The 16,962-nt window shown below is 45.1% G+C and overlaps 1 protein-coding gene across 7 annotated transcripts in view; it reads left to right on the top strand.

Moving 5' to 3' along the window:
- The window catches only part of LMF1 (lipase maturation factor 1), a 330,318-nt gene extending 313,596 nt beyond the window's left edge, over positions 1–16,722 (top strand). For all 7 annotated transcript variants that reach the window (XM_056533475.1, XM_056533471.1, XM_056533468.1 and 4 more), the window contains 2 exons: positions 8,785–8,897; positions 16,192–16,722. In XM_056533475.1, coding sequence (XP_056389450.1) covers positions 8,785–8,897; positions 16,192–16,378 — 300 coding nt within the window. In that variant the 3' untranslated portion in view covers positions 16,379–16,722. The remainder of the gene's footprint in view (positions 1–8,784; positions 8,898–16,191) is intronic.
- Positions 16,723–16,962: the final 240 nt, after the last annotated feature.

The following is a 16,962-nucleotide window of genomic DNA, read 5'->3' as shown; positions in this document are numbered from 1 at the left end:
TACGAGACAGATACACACCACACCGGCAACCCTGCCCCCCCATGCAGTTTGATCCCTGTATGTACAACCACCTCCCCCCTTATATATAGGGTCTCCCTGTAGGTATTTCACCCCTTGTATATAGGGTCCCCTGTAGGTATTTTGCCCCCCGTATACCCCCCCCCCCCCCCCCCCCCGTTGGTAGTTTACCTACTGTATACAAGGTCACCTGTAGGTATTAGAAGCCCCCTGTAGATAGTTTTTCCCTATATAGGGTCCCCTGTAGGTCGTTTTCCCCCTGTAGGTAGTTTTCCCCCTGTAGTTAGGATCCCTTCTATGGATAGTTTGTCCCCTGTAGCAAGGACCCCGCCTGTAGGTAGTTTGGACCTTGTATGTAGGACCCCCCTGTAGCTAGTTTTCCCCCTGTATATAGGGTTCCCTCTAGGTAGTTTGCCCCCTGTCGTTAGGACCCCCAGTAGGTAGTTTGCACCTGTATGTAGGACCCCTATGTAGATAATTTGCCCCCTGTAGTACGGACCCCCTGTAGGTAATTTGCCCCCTGTATGTAGCACCCCTTGTAGGTAATTTGCCCCCTGTATGTAGGACCCCTTGTAGGTAGTTTGCACCTGCATGTAGGACCCCTATGTAGGTAATTTGCCCCCTTTAGTACGGACCCCCTGTAGGTAATTTGCCCCCTGTATGTAGGACCCCTTGTAGATAGTTTGCACCTGTATGTAGGACCCCCCTGTAGGTAATTTGCCCCCTGTATGTAGAACCAATATGTAGGTAGTTTGTCCCCCGTAGTAAGAACCCCGCCTGTAGGTAGTTTGGACCCTCTATGTAGGACCCCTATGTAGATAATTTGCCCCCTGTATGTAGGACCCCTATGTAAGTAATTTACCCCCTGTATGTAGGACCCCTTGTAGGTAGTTTGCACCTGTATGTTGGACCCCTATGTAGATAATTTGCCCCCTGTATGTAGGACCCCTATGTAGGTAATTTGCCCCCTGTATGTAGGACCCCTATGTAGGTAATTTGCCCTCTGTATGTAGGACCCCTATGTAGGTAATTTGCCCGCTGTATGTTGGACCCCTGTAGGTAGTTTGCACCTGTATATAGGACCCCCTGTAGATGTGGATGGGAGTTGTAGTTTTGCAACGGCTAGAGATCCACAGGTTGGAGAACATTATTCTGGTCAGGTCTAGGGCATGATGGGAGTTGCAGTTTTCCAACAACTGTAGAGCTACTGGTCAGATATAGTTTGCTGCAAAGCATGATGGGAGTTGTAGTTTGATAGCAGAGCCACAGATTGGGTAACACTGCTGAGGCTGGCCGAACTACCATCATGGAAGGACTGAAGGAGTGGGTGAGGTCCATGGGCACATTGAGAAGCTGTCAATAATAGGGCCAGTACCAATAAGAGCGGCCCATTTCGGTATGCCCATCATCCCATGATGCATTGTTAAAGAGATCAACGCTGCGGCCATTGTATAAGAAGCCAACGTCTTGGACTGTTTACTAACGTTTCCTTATGCTGTGTAGGCAAACGCCTGCCAACCGGTGCCATGGTTAGAAGTTGGCAGTGCCCTCCACCAAGCAACAGGCGGCACTAATGTCTCTGCCCAAACCACTGGTAGCTAGAGTCAGGTCGTAAACCAACCGAGGAGCAAATGTCGGCACGGCGGGCAGCGCCCTGACACATATCCCACACCGCGATCCAGTCCGCAGCCGTGTCTCCATTTATCGGCAGGGGAATCCGCTCCTGCCATAAACACGTCTCCTCGTCTGCAGGACTGGCTCTCACTTCCCTATGCCCGCTGGGAGCCGGGCTCAGCGTGAGTCATTCACCCCTGGCAGCGGCCATTCCAGTTCTGCTCCGGCACACAGCACGGGCCCTGTCCGTCTCACTCTCTGGGCACGGCGATGGGAAAAGCGTTTGCCAATGATGTAACCGAGCTGGATAGGAGCGCGGGATAAAGCTACCGGCGGGAGAAAATGGGAGGAAATTAAGGTTTATTTGGAAATAAAAATGAAATTTAATACGTTATTAGTGCTTGACGAAGCAGAAAGTACAGCAGGCGGCGGGTAAGTTACACCAGGTGCTGGTGTAATGTCCTGCGCTTGCCACCAGGTGGCGCTTACTTTAACAGTACGTTGGCTTTTTGCGTAAAAAAACAGACCTGTGTAAAGGACTCTTATAATAATGTGTCTCTGTTGTCTAGTATGTGAGACTATTCCCAGGCTGCCTTGTGTTACATCTATATTAAACGCTTTATAGAGGGAGGCTGAGAGGACTGCAGCTATTCAGTACAGTATTTGTCAGTATATGTATATATATATATACCCCTAACACTATACGCGCTGCTCTCGTCAATATGCACAATGTATTCACTCAGTGTGTCTCCAGCTGTTGCAAAACTACAACTCCCAGCATGCCCGGACAGCACCAAATTTTACATCCCAGAAAATTCTGTTGGAAACATCTCACGAAATATTCCATGGTTTCTTGCAGTGACCAAGAAAAAAATAAAAATAAAAAAATATATATATTTTTTTTTTTAATAACACTTTTCAATAATAATTATTTCTTTTTTTTTTATAATTACTTAAATAAGACCTTTTCCCAAAAAAACAAAGAAAAAAAAAAACAATAAAACTACAACCATTTCTGTGATTTCTACACTTTCAAAAAGCTGGTGTGAAATTTCGGATGTAAACTGGACTCTCACCCCTTTGAAAATATCATGTAAAGCCGACAATATACGTGGACACACCCACTTTTACAAAACTGACATGAACAGTGTAAACAGCGGCACAAAGCTCTTTGAAAATGTGGTCCAAAATTGTGGCGCGAAATTCTTTGCCCGCAAAATTCTTTGAGAACCTCCCCTACTGTATATATACTATATAAACTGTCTATTAGGTTCACTCGTCTGCCGGTCATGTACACTGTGTCTTCTGCAGAGAAAGAACCCACACGGTGAAGAATATCGGAGTAGTTGGGAGGTCTCTCTCTGTCGTCTAGTAAGTAAGACGGAATGTATAATAACACAAAATATTTTATATCTACGATATATGTAAAACACAACTTATGTGTATGTATGCATGTATATATATATATAAGTATGTCCATATATATGTATGAAATGAATGTGTGTGTTTATATATGTGTGTGTGTATGTATGTATTTGTATATATAAATAAAAAATATATATATGTGCGTATGTATGTGTTGTGTATATGTATGTATATATGTGCTTATGTATGTTTGTGTGTGTATATATATATATGTATGTTTGTGTGTGTGTATGTGTAATGTGTGTATGTATGTATATTTATGTTTGTGTAATGTAGGTATGTATGTATGTGTGTTAGTTGGTATGTATGTATGTGTGTTTGTTGGTATGTATGTATGTGTGTTTGTTGGTATGTATGGATGTGTGTATAAATGTATGTATATGTGCATATGTATCCATGTGTGTGGGTATATGTATGTATGTACAGTGGGGCAAAAATGTATTTAGTCAGCCACCAATTGTGCAAGTTCTCCCACTTAGAGATTCGAGAGGCTGTAATTGTCACCATAGGTTATAACTAGAGGTGCACCGAAATGGAAATTTCAGAACCGAAACGAAACCGAAATAAAAAAAAATGTCCGGCCGAAACCGATACCGAAAATGACTTCTCCCCGTCTTCTGGTAAAATGCAGCGCTCCGCTCATTAGATTAGATTCCCCCACATTAGATTGCCAGCTCCCCCACATTAGGTCGGGAGTTCCCCCACAATAGTAGGCAGCTCCACCACAATAGTAGGCAGCTCCCCCACAATAGTAGGCAGCTCCCCAACAACAGTAGGCAGGTTCCCAAATTAGGTCAGCATTTCCCCCACAATAGTAGGCAGGTTCCCCACAATAGTAGGCAGTTCCCACACAATATTAGGCAGCTCCCCCCACATTAGGTCAGCATTTCCCCCACAATAGTAGGCAGCTACCCCTAACAATAGTAGGCAGTTCCCACACAATATTAGGCAGCTCCCCCACAATAGTAGGCAGCTCCCCCACAATAGTAGGCAGCTCCCCAACAACAGTAGGCAGGTTCCCAAATTAGGTCAGCATTTCCCCCACAATAGTAGGCAGGTTCCCCACAATAGTATCAGTTCCCACACAATATTAGGCAGCTCCCCCCACATTAGGTCAGCAGTTCCCCCACAATAGTAGGCAGGTTCCTCACATTAGGTCAGCATTTCCCCCACAATAGTAGGCAGCTACCCCTAACAATAGTAGGCAGTTCCCACACAATATTAGGCAGCTCCCCCCAACAATATTAGGCAGCTCCCCCCCCCCACAATATCAGGCAGCTCCCCACAACAATATTAGGCAGCTCCCCCCAACAATATTAGGCAGCTCCCCCCACATTTGTAGGCAGCTCCCCCCCACAATATCAGGCAGCTCCCCCCACAATATTAGGCAGCTCCCCCCAACAATATCAGGCAGCTCCCCCCCCCCCACAATATCAGGCAGCTTCCCCCCCCCCACAATATCAGGCAGCTACCCCCCCCCCCCACAATGTCAGGCAGCTTCCCCCCCCCACAATATCAGGCAGCTTCCCAGCTCCCCCCCCCCCCCACATTATCAGGCAGCTTCCCAGCTCCCCCCCCCCCCCCACAATATCAGGCAGCTCCCCCCCCCCCCCACAATATTAGGCAGCTCCCCCCCCACAATATTAGGCAGCTTCCCAGCTCCCCCCCCCCACAATATCAGGCAGCTCCCCCCCCCCCCCACAATATTAGGCAGCTCCCCCCCCCCACCACAACATTAGGCAGCCCCCCCCCACCACAATATTAGGCAGCCCCCCCACCACAATATTAGGCAGCCCCCCCCACCACAATATTAGGCAGCTCCCCCCCCCCCAATATTAGGCAGCTCCCCGCCCCCCCCCCCCCCACCACAATATTAGGCAGCTCCCCCCCCCCCAATATTAGGCAGCTCCCCGCCCCCCCACACACACACATTTGTAGGCAGCTCCCCCCACATTAGGTCAGCAGTTCCCCCACCCCGCAGACATACAACTTCCAGCCATATACAGTGTATGGCTGAAGGCTGTATGTCTGTACTGCTGCCCCCACAGTATTCCGGTCACCGCTCCTCCGGCCCGGGGTCACATCTACTGCTATGGCCCATGGACCATAGCAGTAGGTGCCGGTGCCGGGACCGGAGGAGCGATGACCGGAACACTGAAGAAGATGACGCGGTCACTTACCAGGCCCCGGCCAGCGTGCGTTCTCCCGCGACGATCCTGCGGTCCTCCTGCGTGTCTATGGTTGTACGCACGAGACGTCAGTGACGTCCCGTGCGTACGACCATAGAGGGGGAGAAGCGAAGGACCGAAGGAGGATCGCGGGAGGATCGCAGGAGGACGCCGGGGAATGGTGAGTGACCGCCGGACATCCTTATGTCCCGAAATGATTTTTCGGGACACAGGGATGTCCGGGATAGGATTAGGAATACTTCTTTTTATGTGCCCGGGCCGGCTCCCATGTGTGGCTGCAGGCAGGGGCCGGCCAGAGCATATAAAAACTAATACTGTGTACTAAAAACCAGGGGGCCTCCAGCTGTTGTGAAACTACAACTCCCAGCATGCCCGGACAGACTTTGCCGGTCCGGGCATGCAGGGAGTTGTAGTTTCACAACAGCTGGAGGCCCCCTGGTTTTTAGTATACAGTATTAGGTTTTATATGCGCTGGCCGGCCCCCACCTTCAGCCACACACAGGAGCCGGCCCGGGCACATAAAAAGAAGTATTCCTATCCCGGAGAGCGCAACCCCCCCCCCAGATGTTGCGGCCGGCCCCCCCTGCACCGCCCACGAGTGCCTCTGCCACTGGCAGTGTTTGTAACTTGTGCTGTGGGCGGGCAGGGGAGGTGGTCATTATCGGCAGATTTTTAGTTGTTTCGGCATTTTGCCGAAATAGCTATTTTCGGCCGATATGTATCGGCCGCCGATATATCGGTGCATCCCTAGTTATAACCTCAACTATGAGAGACAGAATGAGAAAAAAATCCATAAATTCACATTGTCTGATTTTTAATTAATTTATTTGCAAATTATGGTGGACAATAAGTATTTGGTCAATAACAAAAGTTCATCTCAATACTTTGTTATATACCCTTTGTTGGCAACGACAGAGGTCAAACATTTTCTGTAAGTCTTCACAAGGTTTTCACACACTGTTGCTATTATTTTGGCCCATTCCTCCATGCAGATCTCCTCTAGAGCAGTGATGTTTTGGGGCTGTCGCTGGGCAACACAGACTTTCAACTCCCTCCAAAGGTTTTCTATGGGTTTGAGATCTGGAGACTGGCTAGGCCACTCCAGGACCTTGAAATGCTTCTTATGAAGCCACTCTTTCACTGCCCGGGCGGTGTGTTTGGAATCATTGTCATGCTGAAAGACCCAGCCACGTTTCATCTTCAATGCCTTTGCTGATGGAAGGAGGTTTTCAATCAAAATCTCACGATACATGGCCCCATAAATTTTTTCCTTTACACGAATCAGTCGTCCTGGCCCCTTAGCAGAAAAACAGCCCCAAAGCATGATGTTTCCACCCCCATGATTCACAGTAGGTATGGTGTTCTTTGCATGCAACTCAGCATTCTTTCTCCTCCAAACACGACAAGTTGAGTTTTTACCAAAAAGTTCTACTTTGGTTTCATCTGACCATATGACATTCTCCCAATCCTCTTCTGGATCATCCAAATGCTTTCTAGCAAACTTCAGACGGGCCCAGACATGTACTGGCTTAAGCAGGGGGACATGTCTGGCACTGCATGATTTGAGTCCCTGGCGACGTAGTGTGTTACTGATAGTAGCCTTTGTTACTTTGATCTCAGCTCTCTGCATGTCATTCACTAGGTGGGGTTCTGGGATTTTTGCTCACTGTTCTTGCGATCATTTTGACACCACGGGGTGAGATCTTGTGTGGAGCCCCAGATCGAGGGAGATTATCAGTGGCCTTGTATGTCTTTTATTTTCTAATAATTGCTCCCACAGTTGATCTCTTCACACCAAGCTGCTTGCCTATTGCAGATTCAGTCTTCCCAGCCTGGTGCAGGTCTACAATTTTGGTTCTGGTGTCCTTCGACAGCTCTTTGGAGATGGACTTGTATCCTTGAGATTGTTGATATTTTTCCACAATTTTGGTTCTCAGACAGTTCTCTTCTCCTCTTTCTGTTGTCCATCCTTAGGCTAGGTTCAGACTACGGAATCTATAGGCAGAAAATTTCCGCCCGGAGATTCAGAGTGCGGCCAGCGCCGGCTGAATCAGTCGGCGCTAGGACCGCGTGGACACTGCAGTCCCCAATAGACTGCAATGTGTTCCGTGCGGATTTCCGCCTGAAGAAAGAGCACCGCCTTTCTTCAGGCGGAAATTTCTAAGCGGATTTTCTAAGCGGATTTTCTGCTTCACAAATTCCAAAGTGTGAATTTGTGAACGGAAACCCATTCACTACACTAGACATTTTTGCAAGCGGAATTTCGGACGGAAATTTTACAACTGAATTTCTGGCGGAAATTCCGTAGTCTGAACCTGGCCTTAGTGTGGCACACACAGACACACAATGCAAAGACTTCTTCTAAGGGAACTTCTCTCCTTTTTATCTGCTTTCAGGTGTGATTTTTATATTGCCCACACCTGTTACTTGCCCCAGGTGAGTTTAAAGGAACATCACATGCTTGAAACAAGCTTATTTTTCTACAATTTTGAACGGGTGCCAATAATTTTGTCCAGCCCATTTTTGGAGTTTGGTGACATTATGTCCAATTTACTTTTTTTCCTCCCTTTTTTGGTTTAGTTCCAATAGACACAATGGGAATAAACAGGTGTATAGCAAAGCATGTGTTACTGCAATCCTTTTCTGTGAGAAATACTTAATTTTCATGAAAAATTTCAGGGGTGCCACCATTTACGGCCATGACTGTACAGTATATTAAATGCTTTATAGAGAGGGAGGCTGAACCGCAGCCCACAGAGAGAAACACAGCTGCAGAATACAATATTAGTCATATGTGAGCATATATACTCCAAACACTCCACAAGCTGCTGTATTCAATCTCTATGTTGTATAGCTCTTAAGCTAGTCATGGACACCGCTTCTGTGTAGCCTGTAATGCAAGAGCAGTTTGTAGAAGTTTTGGAAAATCGATTCATTTTGTTTTAAATATGGCGTATCTCCTTCTTCCATTAATAACTGTGAGTGTATATATGGAATAAGACATATTGATAAATGTGTATGACCGGGACTTTCTGCAGCCTTGACACCTATGAATATTAATAGATATGTGTGACAGGCACTCTTTACAGCTTTTACATCGATGAATATCAAAAAGACGTGTGTGACAGGCTCTCTCTGCAGCCTTAATATCAATAAATATTAATAGATATGTGTAACAGGGACTCTCTGCAGCCTTAACATCAATAAATATTATTGGTGTGTGTGACAGGGTCTCTCTGCAGCCTTAACATCAATAAATATTATTGGTGTGTGTGACAGGTACTCCCTGCAGCCTTAACATCAATAAATATTAATAGATATGTGTAACAGGGACTCTTTGCAGCCTTAACATCAATAAATATTAATATATGTGTTTGACAGGGACTCTCTGCAGCCTTTACACTGATAAGTATCAAATAAAAATGTATTAAGCTTACAATTATATAGATTTTTTTAGGTGAATTTTAGAACTTTTGATCTCTGTATCATTGACATGACTGATGTCACTATATCCCATCTTTCTTTCATGACCTGTCAGACCTATGAACAAAATGAATGGATAATACATCTTGCCGGAAAGTTACTAGCAAATGACCCCACAGCAACTTCACTCATGGCTTTCAACCCCTTCCAGGAGAAAGAGCCGCCCAGGTGAGTGACTTGAGACTAGCAGGGTAACATTTTACAAATATTTTATATTATAAAGGTTCCCTCCACCATATGTCAAATCACTAGCTGAGTATCCGGCATTGCCCGTTTTTCCCTACATCATCCTTGTGGGAGGGGAAAAATAAGAAGGGAGGAAGCTTTTGTTCTCATATCCCCGCCCCATACCCCTCCTCTTATCCCGACCTCATATCACAACCTCATATGCTGCCCTCATATCCCGTCCTCATATCTTATCCTCATATCCCCAGCTCATATTTTATCCTCATATCCCATCCTCATGTGGGTTGTAATGAAGATATTGTAAGCCAAAAAAAGAAGGGGTTGGCTTTGTGGGAGTGGGTGTGACTTTCAGGCAGGACAGACGCACAAAAAGGGTCAAAAATAGAAGGGGATGTGACCTAGTGGGAGGGTGTGGCTTGTGGTATGGGTGTGGCTTGCAAGCCAGACTGACGCACTCACCCGGAGATGCAGAACAGAGCTTGTGGAGTAAGGTACTGGAAGTCCCATAGACTTGCATGGGACTTAGGGAAAAACCTCTGACCTTCCCATAAGTGGGTAGATTAGGGTCAATTTAACTATCATATATTTTTATTTTACATAAAAGTTATATGTGTACCGAGTATTATCAAAATATCTCCAGCTATTTTGGAAGTTATGCTGGAACATACATTTCCATTTGACTTGCAGCCGAAGGCTGCCCAAGCATTCTGGGAGTTGTAGTTTTGCAACAGCTGGAGGCACCCTGGTTGGGAAACCTTGGTCTAATGCGTAAGTAGCTATCCTAAATCTACAGCAGCGTTCTCTGGGTTTTTCCCCATGGAGAAGACATGCACACTCAGCTGAGCTGAGTATGCATGTATATAGGGAGTCAGTAATAAGCTTTAGATGCATTAGGTCTGTTCAGGTTTTTATGTAGTCAAGAATCCTTCCATTCACCGACAGCATGCAGAGATCTTGAACACAGCAAGACATAAGTTTGCAAAACTTTTCATAAAATTGGAATTTAAGGAGTTAAATTCTGTTCCGTGACAGACACCAGGACAGGGCCCGCAGCGTAGAAACCTTTTTTTTTTTCCACCCAACTCCCACAGTGCGCACCGTTTAATGCGCCAATTAACCGGCCTCTTTGACCTGGCGTGGTTTATTAGCGCCTGCAATCCACCCTACACGCGTTCCTATTGCCGAAACATCTCACCTCGGCCACAGAGGAATTAGAGCGAAACACGAGATTCGGTTTAAAAAAAATTAAAATAAAAACAGCCCCCGGCCCATTAATTGGCGTAGACTTTCCACACTGGGACGTCTCCTATATCCGCGGCTCGCCGGCCTGAGCCGAAAACCGAGAGAGGCTTTTTTTCATGGCTTTTAATGAATTTATGTCCCTTTGCCGGCCGTCCTCGCTTTGATTTACAATTAGGAGGGAAAACCCCGCGACGGGGGTCTCCGGAAAAAAAAAAAAAACGAATGGCGCAATATTAAAGGCAAGGACGGGATCATAAAACTCATGTTTCGGCTGATTCCCCGCCCCCCCCTTGTCAGGTCATTAATTTTGACAGAAAACACAGTTCCTGTTTTTCCCTCCAAAACCCTCTCAGCTGTTCAGGCCGGGGGGACGGGGCGGCCGGTGGGGGGACAGCTGTTGCCCTCTGGAACTAATTACAGCTGTCTGTGAGATTTAACCCAAACTCCCCCCCACACCCCTCCCTCCAAAACTTAAATATTGCTTCTAATTTTTAATGCATACAGTTGGAAGATGTCATAACACCAGGACGCCAGATACCAGCATGAAAGACCCAACAGCCCCCCCTACAGCTGCTACCGGGCAATATGGAGTACACCGCCACCACCGCCGCCGCCGCAACTACTTCTGTGTAAGACAGAAAAAAAAGGAAACATTTTGGGATATGTTCACACAGGCCTGGAACGCTGCAGATTTGTTGGGAAATTGGAAAAAATCCTGATCTGCAGCATTTCAGCCCTGTGTGAACAGACCCCTAGCAGAGGTTTACCAGACGTTTCATGCATGACCCCTAGTGGTGGCAGCAAGTAGAGCGTCATCATTTTATCTTGGTGTCTAGATCAGTGTTTCCCAATCAGGATGCCTTCAGCTGTTGCAAAACTACAACTCCCAGCATGCCCGGACAGCTCAGCTTAGCCGAGTGTTCATGTATATGTTATGTTTTAGTAATAAGAAGTGTTAGGTCTGTCAAGGTTTACATCAATTTGCTGTTATTAAAAATTCTCCCATCCACTGACAGCATGCAGAGATCTTGATACAGGGCTTTAAATCCCCTGCAGAGACACAGCCATAGATCATTTAAAAGTTGTCTACCTACAGCCACCTCTAGAGGGAGCTAACTGCAGACTTAGGTTTTATTATTGAGTTAACTGTATAACAAGTATTCATGAGCCCCTAGTGGTGGCAGCAAGTAGAGCATCATCATTTTATCTTGGTGTCTAGATCAGTGTTTCCCAATCAGGATGCCTTCAGCTGTTGCAAAACTACAACTCCCAGCATGCCCGGACAGCCTTCGGCTGTCCGGGCATGCTGGGAGTTGTAGTTTTGCAACAGCTGGAGGCGCCCTGGTTTGGAAAACATTTTCTAATGTGTCCTAAATCTCAGCAGCTTTCTTTAGTTTTCCACATTGATAACACATTCACGCTCAGCTTAGCCGAGTGTTCATGTATATAGAAGGGAGAGGGGGGCAGGAATATGTTTTAGTAATAAGAAGTGTTAGGTCTGTCGAGGTTTACATCAATTTGCTGTTATTAAAAATTCTCCCATCCACTGACAGCATGCAGAGATCTTGATACAGGGCTTCAAATCCCCTTCAGAGACACAGCCATAGATAATTTGAAAGTTGTCTACCTACAGCCACCTCTAGAGGGAGCTAACTGCAGACTTAGGTTTTATTATTGAGTTAAATGTATAACAAGTATTCATCAGCCCCTAGTGGTGGCAGCAAGTAGGACGTCATCATTTTATTTCATGTCTATGCAGGAGATTCTGAGCTGTGTAACTGATATATATCATGGTGTCTAGAAGTTTGGTTAGTGTTTCTCAACCAGTGCGCCTCCAGCTGTTGCAAAACGACAACTCCCAGCATGCCCACACACTTAGTTCCTTCCCCCATAAACCACCTACGTTTCACTTCCTCCCCCTGCTTCATCACCCACTGTAGCACATCATTCCCCCCTTGATCCTCTCCCATGCCATTTTATCCCCCCCCCTCTTGTCCACCCCCTGTGCCACATCATTACCCCCCACCCCTACGGTTTTGTTCCACCTGGCCTGTGTGTCTCGGTTGCTCTGTCAGGCCCAGGTAAAGATTTGGTGTCTCGGCCTGTCTAATAAGTCACATCCTCTTGTGCGGCTACTCGGCCGGTATTGTGGGTGTCACTAGTCACAAGTCCAGTCAGCCACCGCAGTGTGAGCAGCAGCACGGGTCATAGCTACTTAAAGGGGTATTCCAGGAAAAATTATTATTTTTCATATATATATATATATATATATATATATATATATCTCAATCTCAACTGGCTCCAGAAAGTTAAACAGATTTGTAAATGACTTCTATTAAAAAATCTTAATCCTTCCAATAATTATCAAGTGCTGAAGTTGAGTTGTTCTTTCCTGTTTGACAACAGTGCTCTCTGCTGACATCTCTGCTTGTCTCGGGAACAGCACAGAGTAGAAGAGGTTTGCTATGGGGATTTGCTTCTACTCTGGACAGTTCCCGAGACACGTGTCATCAGAGAGCACTTAGACAGAAAAGAACAACTCAACTTCAGCAACTCATAAGTACTGAAAGGAATAAGATTTTTTAATAGAAGAAACTTTCTGGAAACTTTAACTTTCTGGATCCAGTTGATATCCAGGAATATAAAAACAGAGCTAATTTATTTCCAAAACCGCTCCCAGTCTGTCTCCAGGTTGGGCGTGGTATTACAACTTGGCTCCATTCACTTCAGTAAAAAACTGAGCTGAAGAATCACACCCAACCTGGAGACAGACGGGGAGCCGTTTTTGAAAGAAATTAAGAACAGTGCTCAGCGGCGGCTGCAGGACGGTCCCACCACACACCTTTTCCTGACATTTCACTTTAGTACACCAATTTCTATGGTTTACTTCTTGCGCAAAATTGTGCTCCTTTTTATCCTACAACTACAAACCTCAGACTGTGTGTGTATATATATATCCCATAAATCACGATTTAGAGGTCATTATAAAGATGTAATATAAAATTAATAAATTAACTTTATTGAAGCATGATACCCCTTGACGAAGGTTTTTGCCGAAACGCCGCATTGGGGTTGTGTCGCTCCAGTGTCTTTCTGCCCTGTAATTTAAAGGGTTACTCCGCCCCTAGACATCTTATCCCCTGTCCAAAGGATAGGGGATAAGATGTCTGATCACGGGGGTCCCCAGCAGCACCCAGGTTTTTTTTAGAGCGTCGGTTCAGCCACGCCCCCTCCCATAGACTTGCATTGAGGGGCGTGGCTATGACGTCACAAGCGGGGCGTGACTGTGACATCACGAGCCTCCACCCCGCATCGCCAGTTATCCGGCACAAAGCGAGGTTCACTACGTGCACTAGATGTCTGGGGTGCAACAGGAGAGAAAATGGGGGGTTCCCAGCGGCGGGACCTCCGCGATCAGACATCTTATCCCCTATCCTTTAAATAGGGGATAAGATGTCTAGGGGCGGAGTACCCCTTTAAAGGGGTACTCCGGTGAAAAACTTTTTTTTTTTTAAATCAACTGGTGCCAGAAAGTTAAACAGATTTGTAAATTACTTCTATTTAAAATATGTTATCCTTCCAGTACTTATTAGCTGCTGAATACTACAGAGGAAATTATTTTCTTTTTGGAACACAGTGCTCTCTGCTGACATCTCTGTCCATTTTAGGAACTGTCCAGAGCAGCATATGTTTTCTATGGGGATTTTCTCCTACTCTGGACAGTTCCTAAAATGGACAGAAATGTCAGCAGAGAGTACTGTGCTCGAGATGTCAGCAGAGAGCTCTGTGTTCCAAAAAGAAAAATAATTTCCTTGGTAGTATTCAGCAGCTGATAAGTACTGAAAGGATTAAGATTTTTTTTAATAGAAGTAATTTACAAATCTGTCTAACTCTCTGGCACCAGTTAATTTAAAGAAAAAAAGTTTTCCACCGGAGTACCCCTTTAACGTACGGTGAAGTATAGCACTTTAGCAGTGTGTGTGTGTTGTCTTTTTATGTAACATCTCATTTATGGTGCATGTAACTGATGTTTATCTTTGGTACGTTAATAATAGTGTCTAGGCTCCTGTTTGTTTGTAGACAACATTTATGACTAGAGATGAGCGAACTTACAGTAAATTCGATTCGTCGCGAACTTCTCGGCTCAGCAGTTGATGCCTTTTCCTGCATAAATGTGTTCAGCTTTCAGGTGCTCCGGTGGGCTGGAAAAGGTGGATACATTCCTAGGAAAGAGTCTCCAGCCCACCGGATTACCTGAAAGCTGAACTAATTTATGCAGGATAAGTCATCAACTGCCGAGCCGAGAAGTTCGTGACGAATCGAATTTACTGTAAGTTCGCTCATCTCTATTTATGACACTTTAGTGACACCTCTTCTGTTTGTTTTCTCCCCCCTCTGGGTGGAATCCCTCCATTTTTAATATAATGCTTCAATACAGTTAATTTATTACTTGTGTAGGACATCTTTGTAATGACTCTTGATGAACTTTTTATTCCATTGCGCAAAACTTTGCAAATTTTTTATATCCCATATCTTGAAATTATGCCACCTTTTATCCCATTGCATAAAATGTTACATCTTTGAAACACACTTGTGCTGCCTTCCATACAATAGACCAGTGTTTTCTAACCAGGGTGCCTCCAGCTGTTGCAAAACTACAAGTCTTTGCAGAATAATCTCCCTCTTACCCAGTGGTCGCTCCACCTATTGAAGCAGAAAGGCTTTCTCTGATCACCTGACTAGTGATGTAATGTCTTGGGCTGCACTGCACCCTGGGAAAACCTGAGACGACACTCATTTTGTATGATGTTAAAAATATACATTGGGGCAAAAATCTCAGAAGAATTGTGAGGCCACCATGAAACACAGATACAGAAACTATATTTTGCAACGTTTTATCCCATTGCACAAAATTTAGCAACTTTTCCCCACATACCATAAAGCTAAGCCAAGCCTCGACTGGTGTATATTTGTGACTTTTTTTTATCTATATTTTTATTCTTTATTTTTTTTGCTGGTGGATATATTTATTTTTTTATTTTTTTGCAGGTGGATATATATATATTTTTTTTGCAGGTGTTTGCACATAAATTTGTAAACATTTTTCAATTTTTAAAAAGTCGCAGTTGATAAATCTCCGACCACTGCAAAAAGTTTACGGAGTCACGCTAGTTGTTTTCTTTAATGAGATTTAAGGGGTATTAAAGTAAATTTTTTTTTGACTATGCTACAGAGGCTGTAAAGTTAGTGTAGTTCATAATATAGTTTCTGTACCTGTGTTTCATGGTGGTCTTGCAATTCTTCTGAGATTTTTGCCCCAATGTTTATTTTTAACAGCATACAAAATGAGTGTCGTCTCAGTTTTTCCCAGGGTGCAGGGTCCCAAGACATTACATCACTAGTCAGGTGATCAGAGAAAGCCTGTCTGCTTCAATAGGTGGAGCGACCACTCGGTGGGAGGGAGATTATTCTGCAAAGAATTGTAGTTTTGCAACAGCCGGAGGCACCCTGGTTAGAAAACACTGGTCTATTGCATGGAAGGCAGCACAGATGTGTTTCAATGGGTAGGGTGGCTGATGTGTGGGAGGGAGAAAAGTGACCTCACACTTACAAACAAGGGATTATGGGACTTGTAGTTGGAGAGAGGGAACTCCAACAGGAAATAGCCATTTCACAAAAAGATAACCCCAGCTTTATGGTAATCGCACAACATAGCCATTTAGCCCCAAAACAAGCAAGGATCCTTTCCAAGTATGTCCATTACTGTCTGATAGGTAGGTACTAAAATCACTTTATGGTTATATATAGTTGGTAATAATTGGTACTTATATATTATAGTGATTATTTAAAAAAAAAAATTGGTTGCAACTATGGACCTTCGTGTAGTTGCAAAACTACAACTCCCAGCATGCCCGGACAGCCAAAGGCTGTCCGGGCATGCTGGGAGTTGTAGTTTTGCAACAGTTGGAGTCACCTTGATTGTTGTCTGCTGTAACTCTTTATATTCATGTTCTTCTTCTTCTGACCCCTACAGGTGGATCAGGGGAGAGCACTTCCGATACAAATTCAGCCGCCTCTGGGGTAAACATGCCTCCGAGGGCAAGTGGTGGATACGGAAGAGGATTGCGCCATACTTCCCACCTCTCAATCTTCAAGGTCTCAAGAAATACTTCCAGTCCCGGTCTTGGCCTCTGCCGCCGCCACCGGGCGAGCACCAATAAAGCGTGTATATTGATTATAGGGCAGCGTTAGGCCCCTCTAAGAGGAGTCTTATGAATGTAAATCGCATCCAAGCACCAACCTAGATCAGGAGGGTTATGTGCTGAAGTATAGGACCAATTCTAGGACTGTTACCTAAATTAATCAGGGCAATTATCTCACTACCAACTATTGCTGGGGGCGCTGTTGCATGGGAGTCTATAGAAAATGTATCCAAAAAAATGCACTGGCAAGAAAAGGTACTGCAAGTGAATTTTTAAATCAAGTCGAACAGTGGGTTTAGCCAAAAAAGCATCATAGTTCTAAAGTTTTCGTGTAGTTCTGGGTTATTAAGAAAAAAAATAAAGCCGCTTTACACGAGTCATATGGACACTTTTGCGTCCGTATTACAAACGCACGTCCTTACCCGGCCATGGATCTAGACTACTGTAATGCTTTTAGTGTGGGTCCTAGAACCCCCTGTTTGGCCAGGTCATCTCATAGATGGCAATGCATTTCCAAGCGGAATCCGCAGAAAGAAAAGACCTGTCCATTCCCTCTGCTGACGCCAGAATCGGGATTTCGGCGGCAGATGTTTTCACCATGT

Source organism: Hyla sarda, chromosome 8 (genome assembly GCF_029499605.1).
Source record: "Hyla sarda isolate aHylSar1 chromosome 8, aHylSar1.hap1, whole genome shotgun sequence".
Lineage (NCBI taxonomy): Eukaryota > Metazoa > Chordata > Amphibia > Anura > Hylidae > Hyla > Hyla sarda.
The sequence above is the reverse complement of the archived record's forward strand: the minus strand, read 5'-3'. Positions and strand labels throughout refer to the sequence as shown.